Source organism: Cervus canadensis, chromosome 5 (assembly GCF_019320065.1).
Source record: "Cervus canadensis isolate Bull #8, Minnesota chromosome 5, ASM1932006v1, whole genome shotgun sequence".
NCBI classification, from domain to species: domain Eukaryota; kingdom Metazoa; phylum Chordata; class Mammalia; order Artiodactyla; family Cervidae; genus Cervus; species Cervus canadensis.
This window is the reverse complement of record NC_057390.1, coordinates 100,687,496-100,711,535: the sequence shown is the minus strand read 5'-3', so window position 1 is coordinate 100,711,535 and position 24,040 is coordinate 100,687,496. Positions and strand designations below refer to the sequence as shown.

The 24,040-nt window shown below is 63.0% G+C and overlaps 4 protein-coding genes across 13 annotated transcripts; 2 read left to right on the top strand and 2 right to left on the bottom strand.

Moving 5' to 3' along the window:
• Window positions 1–278: 278 nt before the first annotated feature.
• Window positions 279–3,589, bottom strand: MRPS2 (mitochondrial ribosomal protein S2). Its single transcript, XM_043470150.1, has 4 exons — window positions 3,439–3,589; window positions 3,248–3,343; window positions 2,663–2,792; window positions 279–1,332 (listed from the first exon to the last, which is right to left on the bottom strand). The coding sequence occupies exons 1-4, from the start codon at window positions 3,476–3,478 to the stop codon at window positions 732–734; spliced, it is 867 nt and encodes a 288-aa protein (XP_043326085.1). The 5' UTR covers window positions 3,479–3,589; the 3' UTR covers window positions 279–731.
• A 112-nt stretch (window positions 3,590–3,701) lies between these two features.
• On the top strand, window positions 3,702–14,056 carry C5H9orf116 (chromosome 5 C9orf116 homolog). Of its 7 annotated transcripts, none has more exons than XM_043470157.1 (4): window positions 3,702–4,612; window positions 5,586–5,664; window positions 12,059–12,140; window positions 12,543–14,056. In XM_043470157.1, exons 1-4 carry the CDS (start codon window positions 4,470–4,472, stop codon window positions 12,578–12,580), a joined length of 342 nt encoding a protein of 113 aa, XP_043326092.1. In that variant the 5' UTR covers window positions 3,702–4,469; the 3' UTR covers window positions 12,581–14,056. The 7 variants fall into 7 exon arrangements, with proteins under 7 accessions (XP_043326092.1, XP_043326088.1, XP_043326086.1 ...); XM_043470153.1 differs by lacking the exons at window positions 12,059–12,140; window positions 12,543–14,056 and adding an exon at window positions 8,761–9,159 and having other exon boundaries at window positions 3,702–3,972; window positions 4,448–4,612; XM_043470151.1 differs by lacking the exons at window positions 12,059–12,140; window positions 12,543–14,056 and adding an exon at window positions 8,764–9,159 and having other exon boundaries at window positions 3,702–3,972; window positions 4,254–4,612.
• PPP1R26 (protein phosphatase 1 regulatory subunit 26) lies at window positions 14,055–22,370 on the bottom strand. Of its 4 annotated transcripts, none has more exons than XM_043470146.1 (3): window positions 22,232–22,370; window positions 20,177–20,297; window positions 14,055–19,364 (listed from the first exon to the last, which is right to left on the bottom strand). In XM_043470146.1, the coding sequence occupies exon 3, from the start codon at window positions 18,956–18,958 to the stop codon at window positions 15,467–15,469; it is 3,492 nt and encodes a 1,163-aa protein (XP_043326081.1). In that variant the 5' UTR covers window positions 18,959–19,364; window positions 20,177–20,297; window positions 22,232–22,370; the 3' UTR covers window positions 14,055–15,466. The 4 variants fall into 4 exon arrangements, with proteins under 4 accessions (XP_043326081.1, XP_043326084.1, XP_043326083.1 ...); XM_043470149.1 differs by lacking the exon at window positions 22,232–22,370 and adding an exon at window positions 21,850–22,196; XM_043470148.1 differs by lacking the exon at window positions 22,232–22,370 and adding an exon at window positions 21,860–22,196.
• Window positions 22,234–23,844, top strand: LOC122442383 (CASP-like protein 4A1). The gene is made up of 2 exons (XM_043470159.1): window positions 22,234–22,531; window positions 23,478–23,844. The coding sequence occupies exons 1-2, from the start codon at window positions 22,291–22,293 to the stop codon at window positions 23,624–23,626; spliced, it is 390 nt and encodes a 129-aa protein (XP_043326094.1). The 5' UTR covers window positions 22,234–22,290; the 3' UTR covers window positions 23,627–23,844.
• Window positions 23,845–24,040: the final 196 nt, after the last annotated feature.

The window sequence follows — 24,040 nt, the reverse complement described above, 5'->3', positions numbered from 1 at the left end:
CTGGGGTGGGGTCCTGGGAGCCCCACAACTTGTCCATGAACGCAAGTGCTGCCCGGGGGGTCCCGCGATGAGGAGCATCGAGCGGTCCCTGTGAACAGGGCCCCCCCCCCCCCACGCGGAGGAGGCCCATCCAGGGAGCTGGGGGTCACGAGGCCTCCGCGCCCTGCTGAGCCCATGGCCACAAGCCACCGGTCCACCCGAAGCTCAAAGACTCGGGGGTGGGGGCGGGCCTTGCACGCCCTGTGGGCGCTGACGGAGAGAGATCACACAGAACAGGACCAGGGGCCCGGGCGCCACCCTGCCCGGATCCAAGTTTTATTTCTGTTGCAACCATGCTGTCTGCTTTGCTCAGCCTGGTCCAGCCCAGATGGGACCCTCTGAACCACTCACCCTGCAGCCTCACATTATGAAACCGCCCCTGAAACCAGGTGACCAGACAGCAGCCCGACCCCGGTCATGGAGTCGACCTGCTGTGTGATCGCTCCGAACACAAAGGGCTCATCTCAAGGTGGACACAAGCACTTCACGCTCCGGGGACACGGTGTTTTCCGAGGGGTCTTTTTCGGACAGGCCCCTTGCCAGGTGAGCCCCCGGGGCGGGCGGCTGCTGAGCGCACTCCTGGCAGCAGGGGCCCAAAGCCTGGAAGGCCTGGAGGTGCCCAGAACCTTGGCGGGGCAAGGCGCGCCCAGCTCGGGACAGGCTGCTCCTCATCTGGGAGGAGGTCGGGCTGGTCAGGCGGCAACACCCAGGCCCAGCCCGGCCTGCGCTCCCGGGGCAGCGCGGCCGGCCGGGCAGGGGCCTGGGGCGCCCTGCAGCCGGTACAGGGCCTCAAGCTGCCGGCGCTTCTCCTTGGCCCGGGTGACTGCCGTCTGGAAGAGCCGGCAGAAGAGCTGCACGGCCGGGGGCGAGTCGTCGTTGCCTGGGACGGGGTAGGTGATGAGGCAGGGGTTGCAGTTGGTGTCCACGATGCCCACGGTGGGGATGTTCATCTTGGCCGCGTCCCTCACAGCCACGTGGGGCTCAAAGACGTTGTTAAGCGTGTGCAGGAGGACGATGAGGTCCGGCAGGCGGGCCTGGGGGCCCAGCAGGAGGGGCGCATTGGTCAGCAGGCCGCCCTTGAAGTAGCGCGTGTGGGCGTACTCGCCGCAGCTCCGGGCCGTGTTCTCGATCAGGTGTGAGAACTGCCGGGCGCGGCTCACAAACAGGATGATGCCCCCGCGATAGGCCACGTGGGCCGTGAAGTTTAGGGCCAGCTGCAGGTGTGCGGCCGTCTGCTCCAGGTCAATGATGTCCTGGCCCAGGCGGCTCCCGAAGATGTACGGCTCCATGAATCTGCCGGACACACGGCCAGCGTGAGCCGCCCGCAGCCACCTCCCCCCCGCCCTCGCTCATCCTGCTCCCCTCCACCCTCCCGGGGCCGGTACCGTCTGCGGCCTTCCCCAGGACGACACAGTGAGGACCCCGCCCTAGGAGTGACCCCAGGGGCAGTCAGGGGGCTGGACTGCAGGCCGTGTCCACCTCTCGGGCAGGAGGACTCTACCCTCTGAACCTGCACCTCGTCACGTGTTGACCCTAACAGAAGGGACCCCACACGGACGTCTGGACACTCACACGTGACATCCGGTGTCCTGCCCAGGGCTGCCTGTCTGGCGGCGACCCTCGTCATTGTGGCTTTACCACGTGGACCACCCAGGGCCGGGGGGCCAGCAGGGCGGGGCTGCTGGCTGGAGCAGGAACCAGCCAGGCCTCGGAGGGGAACCCTGCGGCCCAGACCAGCCGGCCTGGGCAGAGGGGCCGGGTGCAAGACTGTCCCCTCGTGTTCCGTCTTCCCCCACCCCGTTCACGTTCCTGCTTATTGCTGCCTGGATTCTGTCCTCCCCACAGACGCTGCCCAAGGCCCCACAGGCCCAGCCGCCCTCAGCGCGGGAGACTTCTGGGAGGAACCCCCAGCAGCGCGCCCTCTCACTTCCCGGCCCCTCCTCCTCCCCCAGACTCTGGGATGCTGGTCACCTGGGCTTCTGCCCAGGGCCTCCCCTGCTCCTCTGCCCCACACATCCTCTGAAGGCCCTGGTGTGGTGGCCCCGGCCCAGCCTGCTTCTTCCGAGCGTGCCTGTGTGACATCACACTGTGGGGGCCAAAGCGTCACCCCGTTCAGGACCTAAGTTTCTAACGTGAAGAATGCACACACCTGCTCTGCTCGGCTCACCCCATCACCCCAGGCCCAGCCACTGCTACAGCTCTGCCCAAGGAGCGGCCACCCCCTTCCCTGCAGTCACCTTCCTCCCCCATCCCCCCTGTCCCCCCAGGCCACTCTCAGCCTGGCCCTGGCAACGGCCACCTGAAAGGACGGCCAGTCCCCGCTCTTCTGCCTGCCCTTGGCACGTCCCTTGAAGAGGGTGGCCTTGCCAGGCCCCGTCCATTGCCGGTTTACAGGACCAGCCAGCCTGCCCCTGCCGAGGACCATGGGCCCCACGGGGGCTTGTGGGGGAGCAGCAAGCTGATTCTGAGAATAAGCACCCGTCCCTGTTGGCGGCTCCACGATCCCATACGAAGGAAAAGGGGGGTACACTCTCTGAAAACAAGCTGAAAAGAGGAGCCTGGACCTCAAGGCAGGGGCCCCAGGCGCCCTGGACAAGCCACACCCATCAGGGGCCACGCTCACCTGTGCCGACAGCCGGCTTTGTGGCCCAGGTGCACCCGTGCGTTGAAGAGACTTCTCACGGAAAACAGCTCCTTGACGTTAAAGAAGTCGGAGTGCTTGAGGGGCTCGCTCAGGATCCGGGCGCTGAGATCTGGGCGGGGAGGTGGAGAGCACGCAGGCCCTGGGTCCCGACACCCCAGAGCCTGGGGCCTGCCGAGGGCGGCGGCAGATGCTGGGGGCCCCCGGGGCCTTCTGCGGAGGCTCGAGGGAGGGAGACCGGATCTGACAATGGCTCCGCTCCCGGGTAAACCCGGTCACGTCCTCACCCGGCGAAGAGAAAGCCGGCTGATGTCTGTGTCTGCGGCCCCCGTGGTCCCGACGACTGCCCGCAGAAACTCGCTCAAGGCAGCAGTTCGGGGCCCGCCGGCCTCGGCCCGCTCGGTGGCGGGGCGGGAACTCAAGAGGCCTTGGCAGCGCGTTTGGCGCGTGGGGCTCCCCGTCCCGGGCCCGCACCCCCTCCCGGGGCCCGCACTCCCCAGGCCCGCGCCCCCCGGGGCCGCACGAAGACCCAAGGCGCCCGACCCCCCGGGCTGAGGGCCCCCTTACCGCTGTCGCGCTCTGGGTCGGGGGCAGCGGCGGCCGCGGCGCTCCCCAGCGTCCTGCCTCTCGGCGCGGCCCGGCCTCGGGGCGCCGCCCGGACACCTGCGCGGACAGCGGATTCAGGGCGCGCTCCCCGCTCAGCCCGCCCCCCGGCCCCGGAGAGGTCCCCGCCGCGCCCGCCACCCCGGGCCCCTCACCCGCGCCGAGCAGCCGGGGTAGCACCGCGCCAGACGCCATGGCGCGGATCCGGGCGCACTGACTGGGGGACAGGCGGACGGAGGGACGCACGCACGCACGACGGGGCCCGGCGGCGCGGCCGCACGAGCGGCTCCTCCTCACGCCGGGGCCCGCGCCGCCCTCGCCGCAGCGCCGCCCGCAGGCCCGGAGGTGCCACTGCGCCGCCGCCGCCGCCTCGTCCCGAAGCCAGGCGCGCCCCCGGCGGCCTCCCCGAGTCCGAGCGCGCGGTCCTCTGGGAGCCGCACCCTAGGCCCGCCCGGGCGGAACCGCAGGGAGGGCGTGGCGGCCAGGGCCCGTGGTCCGGTCGGGCGCGGGGCCTAGGGGCCCGTCTCCCCGCCCCGTCCCCTGCGTCCCGGCGTCCTCGCCCCCTCCCTGCACGGAGCCGGGCGGCCGAGAAGCCCCCACGCTGTCCGTGGGGACCCGCCGGGCAGCGGGGCCGCGCTCCCGTCCGGCCAGTCCTTACAGCAGCATGTCGCTTAGAAGGGCTCCATCAGGTTAGTCCAGTGTGCTGTCCAGCCTCAGACTCAGGGTACCGGCGGGTCTGCAGGCGGAGTGGGGAGGTCAGGGCGCAGCTCTGCCCGCGCGGTGAGCGCCGGGTCCCCGCAGCACAGCGGCCTCGGAGCACCGAACCCGCCTGACGAACCCGGGCCGGGGTCTCCGGTGCCCCGAGACCCGTCCCAAGTTTGGGGAAACGTGGCGTGCGTTCGCGCCGGTGGCTCCAGAGCACAGGGGCTCCCACACTGCGGCCCCAGCAAGTGATTCCTTATTCTCGCAGCCAGTCCAGGGCCTCGGAGCTCGCCAAGGAAGCTTCTAGAACTCGGACTTCTGCCCAACCCGCCGAAGGCGGTGTGGAGAGGCTCCCGCCGGGGGGTCGCGGCGCCTTTAAGGACCCCGCCCGCGCATCGGGTAGCATGGTCGTTGCTTAGTAACAGGACGCCGCTCCGCCGCCTGCTCCTTCTGTGTCCCCAGAGCGCGGGGCGACCGAGGCGGGATGTCGGAGGAGGACCCCCAAGTGTGCGCGGAGCCAGAGCAGCCCAAGGCCGGGCCCCAGCCGGAGAAAACCAGCGACTACTACCGCGTGAGCGAGGACCTGCCGGCCAGGTTCAACAACCCGGCCTGGTTTCGGGGCTACAGGTGAGCACCCGGGAGTCCGCTCAGGGTCCGCCTTGCGTGCAAGCAGGAAAGCCCAGTGCTCCTGGTCTGGCGGGCAGCCAGGTGCCCAGCTGGGCCTGCGCTCGGCTCAGCCCACAGGCCCCAGCCTGACCCTGAGTCAAAAGCGGGGTCAGCGGATCACCATCACGGGAGTCGGGAGGTGCAGGTGGAGGCAGCGGGCCTCCAGCTCGGGCGGTGGGCGGGGCGTGTCCGGGGAAAGTCAGCACGCGGGCCGATCGCAGCCACACACCTAGGGCGAGGCCAGCCTGCTGTCCTGTCCCGGAGGAGAGGGCCGGTCTGCTGGCGATGCGCGGATGACGCGTCCATCACCCGCTGCGGAGGGGCGCGCGCCCTGCGGGCTCTAAGACGCAGGCTGCGCGCCTTTCCTGACCCCCACTTAGTCCCTCTACAAGCCCCCGGGATCGGCTCTGTTAGCATCTTCATTTCCCAGCGGGGAGACGAAGCTGGGAGGTGGAAAGATATGCTCTTGCCCATAGTTAGTGTGAGGCAGAGCTGGGGTGTCGGAGCCCACAGCCCCGCGGTTACACTGCTGTGCCACTAGCGGATATCAGGGCTGGAGACGCAGGAAGGTTTTCTCCTGGAGGCTCAGAGTGGAGGGGCACCCCCCACCCCCGCCCCCCAGGTCTGGAGGCTGAGTCACAGATCCCAACTTACACACCCACCCGGGAAATGACAGCACGGGCCCAGGTCTTGCTGGGGCTGAGGGCCAGCACTTTCCACCTGGGCGTTCTTTAGGCTTTGGCAGAGGTCAGCAGAGGGGTCAAGGGAGGCTGGATGAACCTGCCAGGAAGGCCAGCCCTGCACCCCACAGGAGCCCAGGTTCACGGCTGCATTGCGCGCCTACAAAGCTCTGTCAATCGAATATGGTAAAGCTGTGGCTTGGGCAAACTTAGAACAAATGAGTGGAAAATAAAGTGTTCTTCTCATCTGCCAGGACCAAGGAGCCCCTCTCAGTATACAGGACCAGCAACCAAGCTTACGGGAGCAGAGCCCCCACCGTGCACGAGATGCCGGTAAGGAGGAGGCAAGGAAGGGCGCTGGGGTGTGTGTGTGTGAGTGAGTGTGTGTGTGTGCGCGCGTGCATGGGTATGTGTGTACGCGGGTGTGTGTGTGTACAGTGTCTGTGAGTGTGTACAGTGTGTGTGTGCATGCGTGTGTGTGAGTGTGTATGTGTGTACAGTGTGTGTGTGTACAGTGTGCGTGGGTGTGTACGGTGTGTGTGTGTCCCAGAGTTCCAACATCACAAATGGAAAGGGGTCACCTCAAATCTTTTTGGAACAGGGACAGGGTAGAAATAAATGAATGACTGAATTTAGCAAACAATTTCTAAAGGTTGGGAAAGGGGCATGGTAGGCTTGTTTGCATGTATGTGCTCGCTCAGCTGTGTCCAGCTCTTTGGGACCCTATTGACTGTAGCCTGCCAGGCTCTTCTGTCCTTGGAATTTTGCTTGCAAGAATATACTGGAGCGGGTTGTCATTTCCTCCTCCAGGGGATCTTTCCAATCCAGAGATCCAACCCGTGTCTTTTGTGTCTCCTGCGTTGGTTGGTGGCTTCTGTACCAGCTGAGCCACCGGGGAAGCCCGTAGCCTGGTTTACAACATCCCAAAGGACTGGCCCCATTCATTCGTACGATGAACCAACTCTTGTAGGCAGTAGGTTTTGAGGCAAATAAATGAAGAACTGCTTTCATATTGGAGGGATGCCTTATTTTATGAGATTAACCTGTGACCCTAAGAGGCAGCACTGGATGATGAAAGCTCAGGTTCCAAAAGGACCGGGGTCCGTGCACCTTTGGGGAACCTGAGCCCTTTTTGATCGACTTCACATGGCAAGGGGCCTCCTCGAGCCCTCCAACGGCCCTGCTGCGTCCAGGAGAAGGGCCGGTGGATCGGTGTGAGCCACCCCTGGGGACCCCAGACAGCGGACCATCTGCTTGGGGGTCCATGTTGGTTTTCTTCCAAAATATTCCTCATTTTTTAAAGCTAACTGTGGTTTATGTATTTGACTTGGACTGTGCTGGACCCTTGCTGCCGCACGGGCTTTTCTCTGGTTGTGGCGAGCGGGGGCTGCTCTGGGTGGTGCTGTGGGGGCTTCTCGCGGCGGCAGCCCCTCTCGATGCGGACCACGGGCTCTAGGCGCACGGGCTTCGGTAGCTGCGGCCCCGGGCTCCAGACACAGGCTCAGGAGTTGTGGATCATGGGCTCGATTGCTCTGAGGCGTGTGGGGTCTTTCTGCACCGGAGAGCGAACCCATGTCTCCTGTACTGGCAGGCGGATTCTCTACCACTGAGCCCCCAGATATTCCTCATTTTAAAAGATCTGGATAATCGCTTCTTTAGTTGTTTTGCGTGAGGGAGTACAGCTCTTAACAAAAAAGACATTGTTTACCTAAAAGTTTCCAGAGCACTAAAGGTCATGCTTCCAAAGCCAAGGGATCAGGTATTTCCATGCAGAAGACCACCATGCTCGCTAACACAGGCCCGGATGTTTTGCTTTCGTGAAAAGGCCATTTGCTGGTCTTTCGAGGCAGAGGCAGTGGGATGAAGCACGGGGTTCTCACGAGGCAAGTTTAGAAGGAGCTTTTCCTGCTGATGGGCGACCTGCTTTGTCTGGAGCCTGGTCTCCAGTTTCCTGGCCTGAGTGTGGCCGCTGGACTCGTCGAGCAGGACTGTTTCCTTCCCGTGTAGGAACAGAAAATAAACATGCGTGTTTTGCGCTTTACAGCATACACTGAAGGAGACTATTCCTCCCGACGCTGTGATGGTGGATGCGTGTCGTTCCTCATTCCTTTGTTACAGCCCAGAGTGTACCGCTCGGAAAGTGGGCCCGAGTGTGTGGTGCTGGCTCGGTTAACGAGCACCCGCCCACACTAGCTCAGCCGTTCTACGCGCTGCGCTAAGAGACACACGCACCACGGCAGCTGTGTGTGCTGCAGGGAGGCGACTGGGAGCTGCTGCTCTGGGAAATAAATGCCCTGGGGACGCCCTGGAGGCCTAGTGGTTAGGACTGCGTGCGTCCATTGCAGGGGTCGAAAGTTCGATCCCTGGTTGAGGAACTGAGATCCTGCAAGCTGCACGGCATGGCCCATAAAACCTCCAAAAACCAACAAAGCAAAACCAAACACAAAACACCAAAAAACGAATACACACACACACAAAACATCCAAAAAACCCTCCAAAATCCACCGAAAGGCCATTTTTCTTTGCATTTGCTTCCTGTCGAGGAGACAGCATATCAGGTGACCTTCTTGACACAGGGGGACTCTAGAAGAGGTCGCCTGTCCCACAGTGGTCCAGGCCCCTTCCGTCAGAGACCCCCAGGTCACTTGGCGATGCTGGGTTGCTGAAATGACCGCCACCCTGGGTGCCCACACACACCGGCGGCCTCCTCCGTGTCCTCACGGCAACCCTGCCTCGCGAGGGCAGCCCCTCCCGAGCCCCTCGGCGGGTGGGGTGGGGCCCTCAGAATGGTTCTAAGGTTCTGCAAAAGATTCTGATTCCCTGTCAAGGCTGAAACCTGAGTAGGTCATTTCTTTTCCACAGAAAGCTCAGGCTCAGAGACGTCCAGTAACTTGCCCTAATTGGCAAAAGCAGAGCTGAGGACAGCTTGGGGCCTGACCCCCTGTCACCAGAGCCGGGATGGCGGTGCCTCGCCCGGGTGTTACAATCCACGTAACGGCGGAGGGGGGCACCGTTCGCCATGACTCCCCGGCATTAGGCGTAAACTGGGGCGGCCGTGGTGGTTCAGTCGCTCAGTCGTGTCTGAGTCTTGTGACCCCATGGACTGCAGCCCGCCAGGCTCCTCTGTCCCTGGGATTCTCCCGGCAAGCATACTGGAGTGAGTCACCATGCCCTCCTCTAGGGGATCTTCCCGACCCAGGGGTCGAACCTGGGTCTCCTTCATCACAGGCAGATTCTTTACCGAGTCGCCAGGGAAGTCCAAGGGCAAACGAGGCCATTCTGCAAATCCGCCCCCCGGCCTCTCTGTTTTCTAGTTTTAGGAACAACGTTTTCTCACAAATCCTTATTTTTCTTCCAAACATTCGGGATGACTGACTGCTCGAGAGTTACCACGTGTCACTAATCCCAGTGTCCCCTTCTCACTTCCAGAAGGTGTTTTATCCAAATTCGTATAAGTTTTCCAGACAAGTTGCAGCGGGTGGAATGTTCCAGAACAACACGCTCAATGTCTACATGGAGAAGAGCATCGTGACGGGTCCCGACAACTACATCACCTCCTACGACCGGCTCAACTTCCACCCCAGCTACAGAGTCTGCAGGCCGTCCATCTGTGACTGAGGGGCTCCCGGCTCCTCCGGCTGGTTGTCTGCTTGCCCCAGTCCTTGGTGGTTCGCCCCGTCATAAAGGGGCGCATTTCGAGACTTCCCCGAAATCACCTTTCCTCTCTACATCAGCCGGCAGACGGGGCGGCGATGCTCTGCTTTCTCTGTTTTACACCTGAGACGAAAGAGCCGATGGCTTGACTTTCCATTAAAAATCTTGCCACGTCCTCGGTTCCTGAGTCATCTGCGATCCAGGCGCAGGGCACTGGGCGTCCCGAGACCCCGAGCTCGGCCTGGATGCTGGGGATGCCTGGAGTGCTCCACCTGCGTCTTAGTTGGGATGCATCTTTGTTTTTATCCTCATGACAGATTGTGGGGTTTTTCTGTTCTCAAGTAGCCTGCTGGGCCGTGGTAGGAGGGTTGGATCATCTGCCTGGGGTGTGGATGAGAGCCGGGTGAGGGAGCAGGGGCTCCCTGGAGTGGGGAAGGCTCCAGGCGGGACCGGGAGAGCCCAGGCCAGGCTCAGAGCGACCCTGGGCACCCCCTGGCCACGAGCAAGGAGTGACCCTGAGCACCCCCTGGCCACGAGCAAGGCCCAGGCGGAGGCAGAAAGAAGGCTGGCTTGTTGCTGAGGGGCGGTGTGTGCATGGGGGCTCCCTTCTTGGTGTTCACCCAGGGAAGACCATCGCTGGTGATAACCACACGGGGCTTCCCAGGTGGGGCTCAGTGGTAAAGAATCCTGCCCACGCGAGAGGTGTAAGGGACGCGGGTGTGACCCCCGAGCTGGGAAGATGCACAGGAGGAGAAAAGGGATTCTTGCTTGAGAAACCCCACGGACGGGAGCCTGGCGGGCTACGGTCCGTGGGGCTGCAGAGAGTCGGACACGCCTGAGCCCCTGAGCAGTAACTACGTGAAGTGGGTGTCTATCTCTGTGTACTTACTTGTCAATCAACATTCACTATGGTTTAGACCGTCCTCAGTGAGCATTTTCTGGGGCTTCCCTGGTGGTCCAGTGGTTAAGAATCCGCCTTGCGGTGCGGGGGAACTCGGGTTCTATCTGGTGTGCCCCACCCGTGAGCCCACGCACCGCACTACAGAGTCTGTGAAAAACCCTGCGTGCCACAGCGAACAATCTGCCACAACTAAGACCCGAGGCAGCCACATAGCTAAACATTAAAACCATTTTCTCCAACAGGATGTATGTTCCAGACATCAATCCCGCTTCCCTTATGACCACTTGCTGTGGGAAACCTGGGAGGTGTTGGGACCAGAGAGATGAAATGGTTAAAGACTTGACGCTGCTTGTTTACTGAGGTTTTTATCCAAAGAGAGTCTTTACTCACGTATGAATTCGGGAGGAAATGAAATACCATGACCGGTTATCTCTTTATTAAAAACTTTGTGAAGCAAAAGTAAGCATTTCAGCAACATTCTTAAGGTTCCATTTGCGGTGGAAATGATTTCTAGAGAAAATCAGCCCCTTGAATTGAAGCGATACAAAGCTGAGGCTGGAGCCAGGGTCTACTGATAGGTCACATCCTTCTCCTCTGCTGGAAAACCAGCACAGACTCCAGGCATCAAGCTGAAAGTGCATTTTTCACAGCTTGTCACCAATAATAGCAAAATACTCAGAATGCTTCTGCATTCTACCTCTGTTGAAATACAAAAGGGGGGATAAAAAGAGCGCATATCAGTCCAGTTCTGAAGCTCCACGGAAGAGGAGCATCACTTCCTTTGCGCTGGCCGGGAATGCCGAGTGCTCAGGGCGGATGCGGCCGTCCGGCCCGGGACTGTCTGCCCCGCAGCCTTGACCGGGAGCAGGGCACTCCGGGGCGGGACTGCGTGCGACGGCCGGGGCCCAGGCTGGGCCGGTAAGTCGAGCCGATGTCCACAGACACAGGAGGTGCCAAGCGCGCCAGTGAACTTCAGCGGGTTAGTGCTGGCATCAGAGTCCGGCGGTGCAGTGCTTTCATTCATCCTCACAGCCGGTCACCAGCGTTTCTGAACCAGTTGCTAATGAGTTAATGGGAAGTTAGACTGTACAGTGAATAAATGTCTGGAAAGGTGGATGACAGAAATACCTTTTGTATCACGCATGTACCCGTCTTCCTGAGAAGTCACCCACCGCCTCTGGCTCAAGCTCCCGGTCCACACGCCCTCCTGGGGCCTGGGCCCCTGCGAGCCGCCCGTCGGCCACGGGTCTCCCACCCATCTGCTGTCTCACGGTTTTCAAAGGGCTTCGACGGCGTCGCCTCATCCGATGCTCATGCCTGCAGCAGGTCTTACCCCACCTCCCTCTGTGGAGGGGGAATTAGGGTCCAGAGGGGCTGCCCTGTCACAGGCCCTGGGCCCCCGCCTTGGTGGTGGAGCTGGGAGGGTCCTGGGAGGGACAAGGTCATCAGCGTCGGACCCCATAGAGCCTCCCGGACTTCCTAGCTTTGCATGAATCATAGAGGAACTCCAGTGATTACCATGAACTTTATCCTTTTAACATAACTTTCAGACTGCAATCTTTATGTGCTGAGGGAAGGGAAAAGAGTTCAGATTAACAGGATGATCTTTTTTTTTTTTTTGACAGGATGATCCTACGGCACAAGCCCGTGCCTTCTATCTGGGGTAACAGCACACAGAATGGTTGGTTGAAAAATGGAAAAAAATCACATTTCTGACCACTGTGCTGAGATCTTTCAAAATCTTAAATCTAATCAGAGCAATTACGGGAAAGGGGATCGAAACACTTAGGGTAACAAACACCAGTTTCCGCTGATTATTACATCAACTGCACGGCCATAGAGAAACCCGGTCTCCACTCAGGAGATGCTGTATCTGGCCTCTCTGCTACACTCTTAAATGAAACGTTGACACTTTCACGGCGCTTTTCTCATCGCTTAATTTAGCTGCTGAGTCGGCCTAAAACCAGGAACTTCTTACTCCAGAAGTGTATTTTCCCTATTTTTCTTCAGTGATATTTCATCTTTTATTTATAGTTAATTAGAATAAATGGTTTCAAATACATAGTAAAATATGTTGATGTTGGGAAGACAAATCCCTCTGTCCAGCAGCACACGACACAGCAGAGATCTCAAAGATTCAAAATACAAATAATGTATTTCCCTCCCCGGCAGCCTTGCCTGGCACTGGCCTGGAGGAGGTCTGCAGACAGCGAGGGTGGCGTGTGTTGCTGTTTGTCCCCGTCTACACTGGCCCTTAAGTGAATTTTGGGGAAGGGGTGGGATCAAGGTGGCAGTGCTCCCTACATGAGCAGATGAAGTGCCGGGTTTAAGCTGAGTGTCCGGGCGTCCGGCGGTCTAGTGGTTAGGGATCTGCCCGCCAATGCAGGGCACAAGGGTCGGATCACTGGTTCAGGAGGCTCCCGCACGCCACGGAGCACCTAAGCCGGGAGCCGCGGTGACCGAGCCGGCACGCCTGGAGCCGGGCTCCACGGCAGGAGAGGCCACCGCAGTGAGGACCCGGAGCACCGTGACCAGGACAGGCCCCGCTCGCCGCCACCAGAGGAATCCCATGAGCAAGCAGCAAGGGAGGCCCAGCAGAGCCCAAACAGCAACAGAAATTAAAAAGAGCAACTAAACTCAGTGTCTGGGTTCCCAGGCTCCGCACGTGTGTCTCCGCTTGAGAAAACCTGCTGACAACTCGGACTCTGAGCAGCAAACCTGGGAGTGACTTCTCCCGAGGAAGACCCTGTCCTCTGTGCGGACAGGCGGGTGGTGAGCATTGGCCGCTCACCCCTGGGGCTCTCCCCTCCTCCCACTCCACTCCTGCTGTGTTAGGACTTCTGACGTGGGGTGGTTCCTGCAGAAACCCAGAGCAGCAGACCTCCACAATCGGGTCTCCCCTGCTTTGCGTTACGGGAAATGAACCTGTGGCCCAGCACGCAGCCTCCTCCCTCCACTGGGAAGCGAGAGGGGCCCTTGGGGTCGGACTTCTCTGTAGGCCCCCCACCTTTTAAGTCTTTTCCTTCTGGCCGTGCGGGGTCTTCGTTGCCGCGCAGGCTTTACTGCCGTTGCCGCGAGCAGGGGCCGCTCCCTCCTTGCCGCGCATGGCTTCTGTTGCTGAGCACCCGCTCCGGGGCCCTCGGGCTTGTCGCTGCAGTTCCCGGGCTCCAGAGCTCAGGCACGGCAGCCGTGGAGCCCGGGCTAAGTTGCTCCGTGACAGGCGGGATCCCCCCAGACCAGGGAGTGGCCCTGTGTCCCCCACACTGGGAGGCGGATTCATGACCACTGGGCCAGCAGGGAAGCCCTCCTCTGCCGGTCTCGGGACTTTCAGCCTGCTCTGGCCACACGCCCTCCCCAGCCTCTTCCTATGGGCGGGGGTACATCGGCCACCCAGAGCGCTGGGACCCACGGACGCGAGGTGGGGCCGGGACCAGCAGAGGAGCTGGACTGGGGCTGCAGATGAGGCCGTCACTCCTCAGCCGTGCTCCCGCCGCGCCCATGGCAGCGCCCCACCTAAAAGAAATTGCCTAGTTCTGGCCGTGCCGGGCCTGTGTGGCTGTGTGCGGGCTTTCTCTAGTTGAGGCGCGTGGGCTCCTGTTTCTGTGGTTTCTCTTGCGGGGAGGCACAGGCTTTAGGCACACAGGGTCAGTAGTTGTAGAGCCTGGGCTCAGGCGGCCCTCGGCGTGTGGAATCTTCCCGGACCAGGGATCAGACCCCGTGTCCCCTTCACTGGCAGCTGGATGCCACGCCAGCCCCCTTTGCAGACAGGCTGCAGGACCTCCCACCTTGGCCCCAGGGAGCACCAGAGTTGACCGTGGCGGGGGGGGGGGGTGGCGGGGAGGGTGGGGAGAGTGGGAAAACAAAAGCTTTTAAGCAGCCTGGCTTGTGGGCAATCCAGGGATGGGCCCACGCTATCACGGTTATGACCAGTTCGTGAAAACCAGGCATGGCCTGCACTGCCCAGGAAGAACCCAGAACGGGTGGGGAGGCTGGGGGAGAGGAAGGAGGGGAGGGTCTGGGGGGGCGGCGATGGGGCCAGGAGCAGAGGGGTGCCCACGGCTCAGTCCTCGATGGCAAGGGTGGAAGCCCGGCGGGTCCCGGACGCTGGGTCCTCACGCCAACATCCTGCAAAGGCCACGCCGCAGAGGACAGACCGCATCAACTGAGGTGTGAGCAGTGCTTGATTTATTAGCATTAAAAAAACCCAGTTCATATATACAAAACAAGCTGATTCCTGTTGTCAAGTGTTAAAAGCACTCCTTTAAAATTAAATACAATTTAAAGCATGGATTAATGAGTTGTTTTCCTGGGAAGCACTTAAGTGAATGAATATTTGCCAACGGAAACATCAGATGCACACCATGGGGGCACCAGGGGGTCATGGGATCCACAGCCCTGCTCACCGCAGTGTCTGACCCCAGACACGGTAGGTGCCGCACATGTCCCCAGTGGGTATTCCCGCTAAGACCCAGGGCGGGGACACAACCTGTGAAAATTCACTTGCACTTAGAATAACGACCAACTTCAGCTGCACCTTAAACCTCGCCCCAGGCCCACCGCAGCCGCAGCGATGAGCTGTGACACTCTGGGTGGCCGGTGAGGGCTCGCTGGACAAACACGTGTGAACACCCACGCTCGGCTGCCGGCCCCGCGGGCTGTGACGCAGAAGGCGCAGGGCACCAGGCTCATCCCGGCTGTGCGTGGCATCGTCAGGCAGACACGCCGAGGGCACAGGGGACGGGCGTGCCTGCCCGCTGCCGGAGCCCACCCCACCCCACCCCGCCCAGTCCCTGGTGGGCTCCGGCCTCGGTCCTCAGGACTCTGGGCACCAGCCGCTCCGCGGGCACGGATGAGGACGAGGACACTGGAAACACACGGGCTGGCTGAGACCATCTGGAGCTGCGATTAAACGTGAAGGACGGCAGCTTCCGCGTAGAAAGGGGTTTACTGAGCTGGTGGAGTCGTGTCAGAACTGAGAAGGACTGGATGCCGAACCACAGAGGCTCCAGGTGTGAACGGCTGGCCGGCGACCTCACCGGGGGTCTCGGCGTGCGCCCCGGGCGGCTGGTATGCCCGCCGGCCTTTGTGCTTTGAAACGCTCTTCCGCTCGAGGACCCCGTCAGGCCTCTGCGAGGGGAGGCGGGGGCTCTCTCACGTGAGAAGTGCTGGCCAGCAGCGCCCTGACAGGGGCTGCTGGGGTGTCTGGTGAGTCTCGGGCAGGGCTCCGGCTGCCGCCTTCCCGAGGCTGGCACTGTGGCCGCAGCAGGCCCTGCCCACCAGCGGCCAGCCCCAAGCACAGGGATGCGCGGAACCGAATGTCCGCTGATCCCAGACTCGTGTGGAGACCATGGAAAACCGCTGTGAGGAACGCCCGGCAGGATCCAACAGCGGCGTTCATCAAAAATAGTTTTTACAGCACTTTAAATAATTTACAAAAAAGGCTACAAAAATCATATTTACCAGGACACATCTGTTAAATAAAAACACGGTTTCACGTTAGTGTACAAATGTACAGGCTGCATGGGGCCTCCAGGGCCCCCGTTCCATCAGGAGCGTGGCCGCGGGGCACGCGCCTGGCGCTCACAGCTGCAACGCCGGGCCCTGGGCCGCGGGCCCGCCGCCCTCCTCCACAGACACGTCGCTGAGCTCACTGGCATCGCTGCCCAAGGCCTCCGGCTCCTCCTCGTCTCTGTCCAGCCCTCTGCGCCCGAAACGCAGGTCCAGGACACCCTCTTCCGGCCCCGAGCCCCTCCTGTTGGACAGGCCGAGCCCTGCCCGGGGCTTCCTGCAAGGCCAGCGGCCGCCCTCCTTCACCAGCAGGCGCGGGCTTCCGAACACTGGGCCGCAGGCGGCCTGGGCCTCCCGGAAGGCTGAGAAGGACGGGCCCTGCAGGGGCAGACCCAGGCCGGGGCTGAAGAGGCCGGCCTGCTTGGTGCCCCAGGGCACGCACTTCCCAAAATGGAACAGCTGCGTGGAGAGCAGCGGCGAGAAGCCGGTGAAGGGCAGGCCCCTCCGGGGGTCCACGGCGAGGCTGGGTGAGCCCTGGGCCTGGCTCCCTGGCCCCTTCTCCCTCTGGCCGCCAAGGCCCCCTCTCCACGCGGCCGCATCCCTGCCTTCCGGGCCCAGTACCCAGGTGCTCTGCAGCCGGCTCTGGGGGGCGAGGCCGGCCCGGGGCACCCCATCCCGCTCGGAGCCCGGGGTCCGTGCCAGCAAGCCACGGCCCTCTGCCCAGGCGCCAGCCTCCGTGCGGCTTGGGAGCTGGCCAAACGTGCCCTCCCCCGCGACCCCCTCGGGCCCCCTGGGGCCTGAGTCTCTGGGGGCACAGATGTTCCTCCTGGGGGCCGGCGCCCCTCTAGCAGGGGCAGGCCTGCTGGTGCTCCTGGGTGGCGCCAGCTCGCACCAGGCCAGGGTGGCTGGGGGGCAGGGCTGCTCGGGGTGTGGGCTGCCCCCACCGCCTGGAGTGAGGGCTCTTCCCGGCCTCCGGGGTCCCTCGGCCCCTGGCTGCGGGCCCCCTCTGACCCTCTGGCTCCGCGTGCACATGCCTGCCTGGGCAGCTGGGCCCGGGGGCTGTGCTTTCCGGCCCGGGAGCTCTGGCCTGGCCCCACTCGCAGTTCCCATGATGGCCAGGCCCCCTCCTGGAATTTCTGATCTGCTCACAGACTCCTTGGCCTTTTCGGCCAAAAACTTCCTGATCTCCAGCTCGATGCTGTCGTCACTGTCTACAGAGCTGCTATCATCAGACAGGGAGCTGGGGCTTTCGGAGGGACTGGGAGGCTCGCGGGCTTCCGACTCCCTGGAGAACAGGCCCCCGGCCGCAGCCCTGCCCCGGGGCCAGGGGGCAGAGGGGCCCGAGGGTGCGTCCTCTGGCCCCGAGCCGTCCACCTTCGCCCCTGCTGTTTCCCGGGAGGGGACGCGCGAGGGTCTCCCTGGGGTCTCCCTGCTGGACTTGCAGAGACAGCTTTTCAGCAGGTGGGGGCTTCGGTCTCTCCACTCCTTCTGGAAGCCCCCCAGCTTGTCCAGGAACTGCGTCTCCGTGGTGCTGAAGCGGACCCTCTTCTTGCAGCCAGCCCGGGCGTCCCTGCACCTCTTCCGGAGCCGCCGCTTGGAGCGCAGCAGGTCCTTGATGGCCGAGTCCAGGTCCGCGTCGCTGTCCAGCGAGCTGCTCTTCTCCTCGGAGCTCGCGTCCCCGCGCCTCCCCTCGGCCGTCTGCCCGGGGCCTGGCGGTGCAGCTCCCGGCGGGTCCGGGGCCCCGAGCTCGTCGCCCGGCCCGCCTGTCTTGAAGCGGGGAGGCTGGCTGCGGCTCTCGCCCTCCTTTCTGGGGGCCTCGGGGGCTCGCCCCTGGCCAGGCTGCACCCGGCCCTGGCCGCGCTCGGCGTCCTGGGCGTCCTGCGTCTCGGCCATGTCTCTGGGCTGCCTGGGAGTGCAGGGCGTCCTGCCACGCCTCCTCCTGCAGCCCGGAGGGTCTGGGGTGCTGGAGGCCGGGGCGCTGAGGCTGGGCGGCAGGGGCGGGCTGTGGGCGGGCCGGGTGCAGGTCTCCGTGCGGGGCAGCGGGCCCCCCGACTGCGCCTTCAGGGCCAGGAATGTCCGGATCTCCCGCTCGATGCTGTCGTCACTGTCCACCGCGCTGCTGTCGCCGTCGGGGCGGGGAGGCCCATCAGGGCCTTCGAGCAGCGGACTGGTGGGCGGGGGCCTTTCCCCACCGTCCACGGGGGCCGGCAGGATGGTCTTGGAGATGTCCAGGATGGCCTCGGCGCACATCAGCTCGGCAGACGCGTCTGCCCGGTGTGGGGACCCGTCCATGCCTGGGGTCCCAGCAGCTGCACTCCCCGGAGGCGCAGGAGCCGTGGTTTCCCTGGGGGGCCTGGGCGGGTGGTCGGGGTCTGGGCCGCCCAGGCTGAGGTCTGTGGCCTTGGGGGCCGCTGGCTTCTTTTTGCCGGGGGTTTTGCTGTGGGCTTCGGGCCAGGCGCCCCTCAGGCCATGAGCAGGGGCCGTGGGGCCTTTCTCCTCCGCGGGCGGGGGCCCCTGCTGGCCCACGGCTTCCTGCCGCCGCTCCCGCTGGTACAGCCGGATGGCCTCCTCGATGCCGTCGTCGCTACTCGAGTCCGGCTCCTCGCGCATCAGGGCTGCGCCCCTCGGCCGCCTGCCCTTCCGCGCGGAGCCCATGGCCCTGCGGACCCCAGCTTTACCCGGCGTGGCCTCTGCAGGGGGCCCCGTGGTGGCAGCAGCAGCAGGCTCGGCGGCGGCGACCTTGCACCTGAGGCCTCTGGGCAGGGCGCTGGCCTTCGCGGACCTGGGCAGCTTCCGGAAGACGAACTCCTTGCCAGCTCCTGGCAGGCCCTGCTGCGGTGCCTTCAGCGGCGGCTCTCTGCCAGGCCTGCAGGTCGCTCTGGCCACGCTGTCGCCAGGCTCTGCCTTTCTGCAGGCAGGGAGGTCACCTTTCTGTAGCCTCTTCTCGCTCAGGAACTGTTCGATCTCCGCCTGGATGCTCTGTTCGAAGGAGTCGTCGCTGCTCACGCTGAGCGGGGAGGCGGAGCCCCGGACACGGCCGGGGCCAGCTGCAGGGTTTGGGGGACACGGGGCGGCTGGGGCACCGCTCAGAGGTGGCTCTGGTCTGCACCGACGGGCCACGTCCCCGGCTGCAGGTGGCAGGGCGGCCCCGCTCTTGGCCCTGAGGTACTCCTGAATGGCTTCCTCGATATCCCGGTCCACCGAGTCGTCGCTGTCTGAACCCGGCACCAGAGGCCCGAGGTTGGCCTCCTCCTCCTCCCCTTTGGGGTCAAGACCTGCGGCAAGACCACAGGCCGCAAAGGTGGGGCTGGCGGCCGGTGGGGCGCCCCGGCCCCTCTCCGCCCTCTGGCTTCTCGGCCGGGCATGCTCGCCGCTCATGCCCAGGGCTGCCCCGTCGCCCTGAAGCCTGCTGATGGCCATCTGCACCTTGGCGCTCACCGCTGCTCTCGAGACGCCCTCTCTGGGCTCCGAGAAGCATCTGGGAAACCTACAGCTCCCGGGCGGGCCAAAGGCCTCCCATGCAGACCGCAGGGCCAGCACAGGAGGCGCGTTCATGAGAAACATCCTAGCGGGCGCGCGCAGAGGCGGGGCTTCGCTTCTCCGCCCGCTTCACATCCTGCAGCCGGCACGCCGGGCGGGCGCCCCGGGTCAGGTCGCGCGGGAGCCACAGGCCCCCGGGCCTCAGCTTCCTCCGCTGTACGGGGCCGGTGGCCGAGGAGACTCATGAGACAATGCTTCCGAGCGCCCTGGGCCGAGCTCGTGGAAGCTGACACGGGTATCCTTCCTCCGTCATCCCTCCGTCCATCTTCTCCGGTAAAGGAGCAGAGGCATGGTTTACCTTCTGAAGTCGTCAAGAGGGGGCCACGGGGTGAAGACGCAAAGCCTCTGGGCGGGTGGAAAGGTCGACTGGGGGAGTCAGGGTCAGCGACACATCACGGGTTGGTTGACTCTTGACACGAACCAGTAGCTCCTGAAAACAGAAGTTAAGTGATGTGAGCACCTAAACGCCTTTGAAGAGTAATTTACACAAAAGCCTTTTTATTGGAAAAGGTTGAATGTGTATTTGCCAGATGATCTCAGGGGACCGTATGACTATTTGCATGTAATTAGCACAGACACTGCCCCAAACAGTCACGTGCCCTTTCTCAGGCTGTGTGGCTTCTCCGCTTTCTGCATCTCAGTCCAAACGTGGCTGGGCTGGCAGGACCGCTGGGCTGCCCTTGGGAACACAGTGAGGACTTGCTCCCAAAGGCCTTTACACTGGAGGTCTGGGGCCACCGCCACGGAGGGGACATAACACAGGGTGTACACAGTGGGTTAGAAAGATGCAAAATACACCATTAACTATCAGTTCCAAACACGTCTCTCTGCCCTCTCCCGACCCCCCACAAACTGGGACGCAAAGTGACCGAGATGCAAGAAGAAGGCTTGGCTCCTGGAAGCAGGGAAATCGAGTTCCAACCCCAAATGGTGCTGGGCCAGGCTGATGCTGCCTGGGAGCCTGGGGGTGGGGTTGGCCGGAAGTGGCCTGGGTGTTTGCTTTGCTTCCCTGCAGATCCTTCTCCCAGAGGAGCTTCCTTCCTGACGAGCACAGAATCCTGTGTTTACACACCACAGTCCTTTCCAAGAAAGCCTGGCCCGGCCACCTAGGCACAGACGTGCCCAAACAGGTGTGACCAGCAATTAAGCAGAGGGTGTGACCAATTCAGAAGGAAGTCCTTTGCTATGGCTATTTATGCTCAAAAAGTGAAACTGCAACATCAAAGAATTAGCTACAATTACCTGCGATTCTTTTCAAGTCCAGGTTCAGTATAACATTCCAAGATGGTTCAGGGACTGGGTCTTCCATCTCCCTACGTGTACTCTTTAGCATCTTGGGCCCACTTTTTAAATAGACTTTTGACTGTCAGGATTAAAGAGAATCAGAGACTTAATTCAGAGGCTGAAACTATAGCTGGTAAATATTTTGGGGGAAAGAAAGTGCATTAATTTAAGGGCTTGATATTCAACTTTGGAAGAACTTACCCTGAGGCCAAATACAGTTAACCACAACAATTAATAGTTCCAATTCCCCTGAGCCATTGGTCTGATGTACCAGGACACGCACGGCTGGGGATGTGAGAAGGCGCTTCCAAGTCCTCGGATGGAGCCCCCACGACAGCCGGTGGTCTTTCCCATAGCACCACACTCCAAGGAGATCCCCCCCTAAGGACAGCGGGGGGCCAACAATGCCGAGGGGGAGGGCTCTTCCACTGGGCTTTGCCCACCTCACTGTGGTCATTATTCAAGCTGCCCTGGCAAAATAACACAGCATACAAGACATCCCCAGAGGCCTTCTCAGAGTCTAGATCAGGAATGTTAACTCGATGAACAGCAGTGCCGTCTGAAGAAGAGGCCTGGGGATGGATCCCGGTGAACCAGGCTGCAGTGACTTCCTGCTCCAGGCAACAGAGGGTGCAGGGGGGAAAAACGCTCCTCTCTACTCCTCACCTTGACCGTGGTCACTGCTTCTAAATGACTGTCCCGAGCTCGGACTCCCTGGGAGTGGTTTTCTGAACTGTCAGATTATCTAGCCCAAGAATGAGGTTAAAAGCTCAGAGGGTGTCTCCAGCGACAGCTTGGCTTGTGGTTTTAAAACAATGGTCTACATGAGATGAATCATTCTGGAAAACTCCCCTCAACTGTACTTTGGGGGACTGCAGGCTGAAACCAGAGGGCTCCCACTTTGTCAGACTGCTAGCCTGCACCCCAAGAGCCCCGGAACCAGGTCTGGAGAGTGACTGTGGGGGCCCCAAAGCCGTGTGGTGCCAGAGTCTGAACCGTGCAGGGGGGCCCAGGGCCTCTCTGTCTAGACAGACACCTCCTGTCTCCGGGAGGGCAGAACCTCGCTAATGCTTATCCCCAGACAAGCCTGGCTCCCTGCACAGATGCCCAGCACAGCTCTGGGTTTCCCACAATGCTGTGCACCCCTGGCTGGTCCCCTAGCATAGGGAGCTGAGGGTCAGGGTACAAAGCCCAGGAGGGCCTCTCCTATTGCCGGCCTCAAGTGGGCGTGGGCTGGAATTTCGGCCTGTCTTGCCAGAAGGCGAGGCTTCACAACACAGCAAGGACGGCTCCATGCACATCTGCAGGGCCGCTGTCCATGCCTGGAGGGCCGCAGGCAAGGCGCCACCCTAGGCTGGCCCTGCCCGCCCTTTGCTCCCGGCCTGGGGGCGCTCACCCCCAGCGCCGCCTCTCCCAGGAGGCATCCCTGCGCCCGGAGCAGCGACCCGGTCCTCCAGCAGGAAGGGGTTGGGCTGCGCCCCGGCTTTATATTCTGAGCTCCGTGGGTTTGGGGGCGAGGGGCTGGCCGGGAAGCCGAGTGGACCCTCCCGGAAGCTGCGTGGGGCGGGACGTGGGGCGCGATCTCTGCTGGAGGGCTGAGCGCGGGCCCCCCCCCCGCCGCCGGCCCTCACCTGGCCTCACCTGGGCCCCGCGCCCGGCCGGCTTCGAGGAACGCGGGCGCGCGCTGGCGGGGGCCCGGGCCAGGAGTTGCCTCTGGGGCCGCGACCCCCAGCCTCCCGGTCGGGTGACTAGCCGGCGCCCGGCCGAGTCCACGCCGCCCGCGGCGGCCCGTTCCCCAGCGGCCTGGCGCCGCGGTGCGGCCTGCGCGCCCGCCCTCCGGCCCGGCCCCCGCCGCCCACTCGGCCTTGCGCCGGCCCCCAGCCCTCGCCCGCGTCGGTCCCGGGGAGGCTGCGGGGTCCCGGACCGAGGGGCGGGCTGCGGGCGCCGGGGGCGCGCGGGAGGGCGGGGCGCGCGCAGGGCGGGGCGGCCCCGGAGCCCCATCCCCGGACCTACCGGCGGCGGCGGGGCGGCGGCGGCCGCGCTCCGGAAGCCGTGCCCGGTGGCTGGGCATCATGGGAATGGCACGGCCGAGTTCCGGGGGAGGCGCGCGGCGCGGCCGGACCCCCGCCCGGCGAGCGCGCGCCCACCTGCCGGCCGCGCCGCGGAGGAGCCGCGGGAGCCGCGCGCCGCCCCCGCGCCCGCCCGGCGCCCCGCGCCCCGCGCCAGCCCCGCCTGGAGGCGGCCCGAGCCTCCGGAGACGCCCCTCCCCTCCCGTCTCCGGCCGGCCCCCGAAGTGCGCCCGGGGCGCTCCGAGTGAGTAGTCGGTTTGAGGTTTGACCCCCGTCTGCTCCCGGCCAGAGGCGGGGCCCTCCGGCGCTGCGGGGCCCCTCTCCCCGGGGGCCCCCAACTGCTGGGCGCTGAGTCGGTGGCCGGGTCGGCCGACACTGCCCTGCCTCCGCGGTCCCGGGTGGGAAGTTCAGGCCGGGCGGGTGTGGGCCCCCGCCGGGCGCGCAGATGGGCTGCTTTGGGGCTAGTGCTGTCCCTGTGGTCGTCAGTCCCGTAACCAGAAACTCCTGCCCGACCGGGGGCCACTGTGTGCCTAGCACCGTGCCCCCTCCTCCCCCGGGCTGGCGGAGGAGGTTCCTTGAGTCTCCCTGGAAGCCGCCGGCCCCTCTGCGTCCCCCCACTGGCCCCCGGCGCCCCTACCAGTACCGCGAGCTCTGGGCTGTCCGTGCAGCCTTCTCTCTAGGAAAGCTGCCCAGGCCTCCAGCTGCCTTTGCCAATGCCGCTGTGTCGGCGCCTCCTGTTTCACCTCCACCTTCCGGAGAAGGAACAGGGGCCGCGGATGGATAAGCAGCCCCCCAGGGGCAAGAGTCCTGCTGCAGGGGAGCTGGGCGGCAGACCCCAAGCCTGCCGTGCAGTGGAAGCCGGCGCCAGAGCAGCAGAGGGCAGGGCAGTGCAGGGCGCACCTCCGCCACTCGGGGAGCCGCCTCTGAGCACCCGAGTGTGCGCCCGGCTGGCCTTGGGGAGGCCGGGTGGAGGCTGGGGTACCCCGGGCCTGGCTGCATGGTCGTCCTGCAGGAGGAAGTGTGTTAAGACACACCTGTCATTGGTTGGTTTGGCGGGGAGGGAGCACTGTCTTCTAGGACCCCCGTCCCTCCCCCCGCTCCCCGCCCCGTCCCCCCCAGCAGTAAAGGCAGGTTGATTGATTCTGGTCCTCACTGAACTTCCCTGTGGGTTTGTGTGATTTTTCTAACAGCTCAGAGATCTTCACTCAAGGCCTGGGGGGTGCCACTGCCCCTCAGAGTCCTGAGGCCGGTGGGGTGGACCCCGGCCCTTGCGAGGGGCACATCAAAAGGAAGAGGAACCCTCTGCTTCCACCCCCGGTGCCAGTCTCCGTGGCCCTGACCTAGACCTCTCTCGGGCTAAACTGGGGTTTTGTTTCCTGTCTAGAAAGTGCCCGAAGTTGGACAGGAGAAAACAAATCAGAGGCTTTATTGCTACAGGGATGAGAAGGGGGCTGTTTTTTATCTGCCTGGGGAATTTGGGGCCAAGTGTCAAGAAACCCATGAAAACATTGAATTAATCCTTCAGTAAACTGTTTAATAAACACTGTCTTCCCATTATGAGAGTAATACTTCTTTCTTTATTACCGAAAGTTTGGGAAAAGGTATCTAATGAGCCAGAACTGGGGACTCCACATATTTTGGCATGGTTTTTTCACAGTTTTTAACTAGTGCCATGATGAACATCTTTGCTGATGTGTCCCTGGAAGCTGGCTCAGTTTTCCTAAGGGTAAATTCCTAGAAGAGACACTGCCGG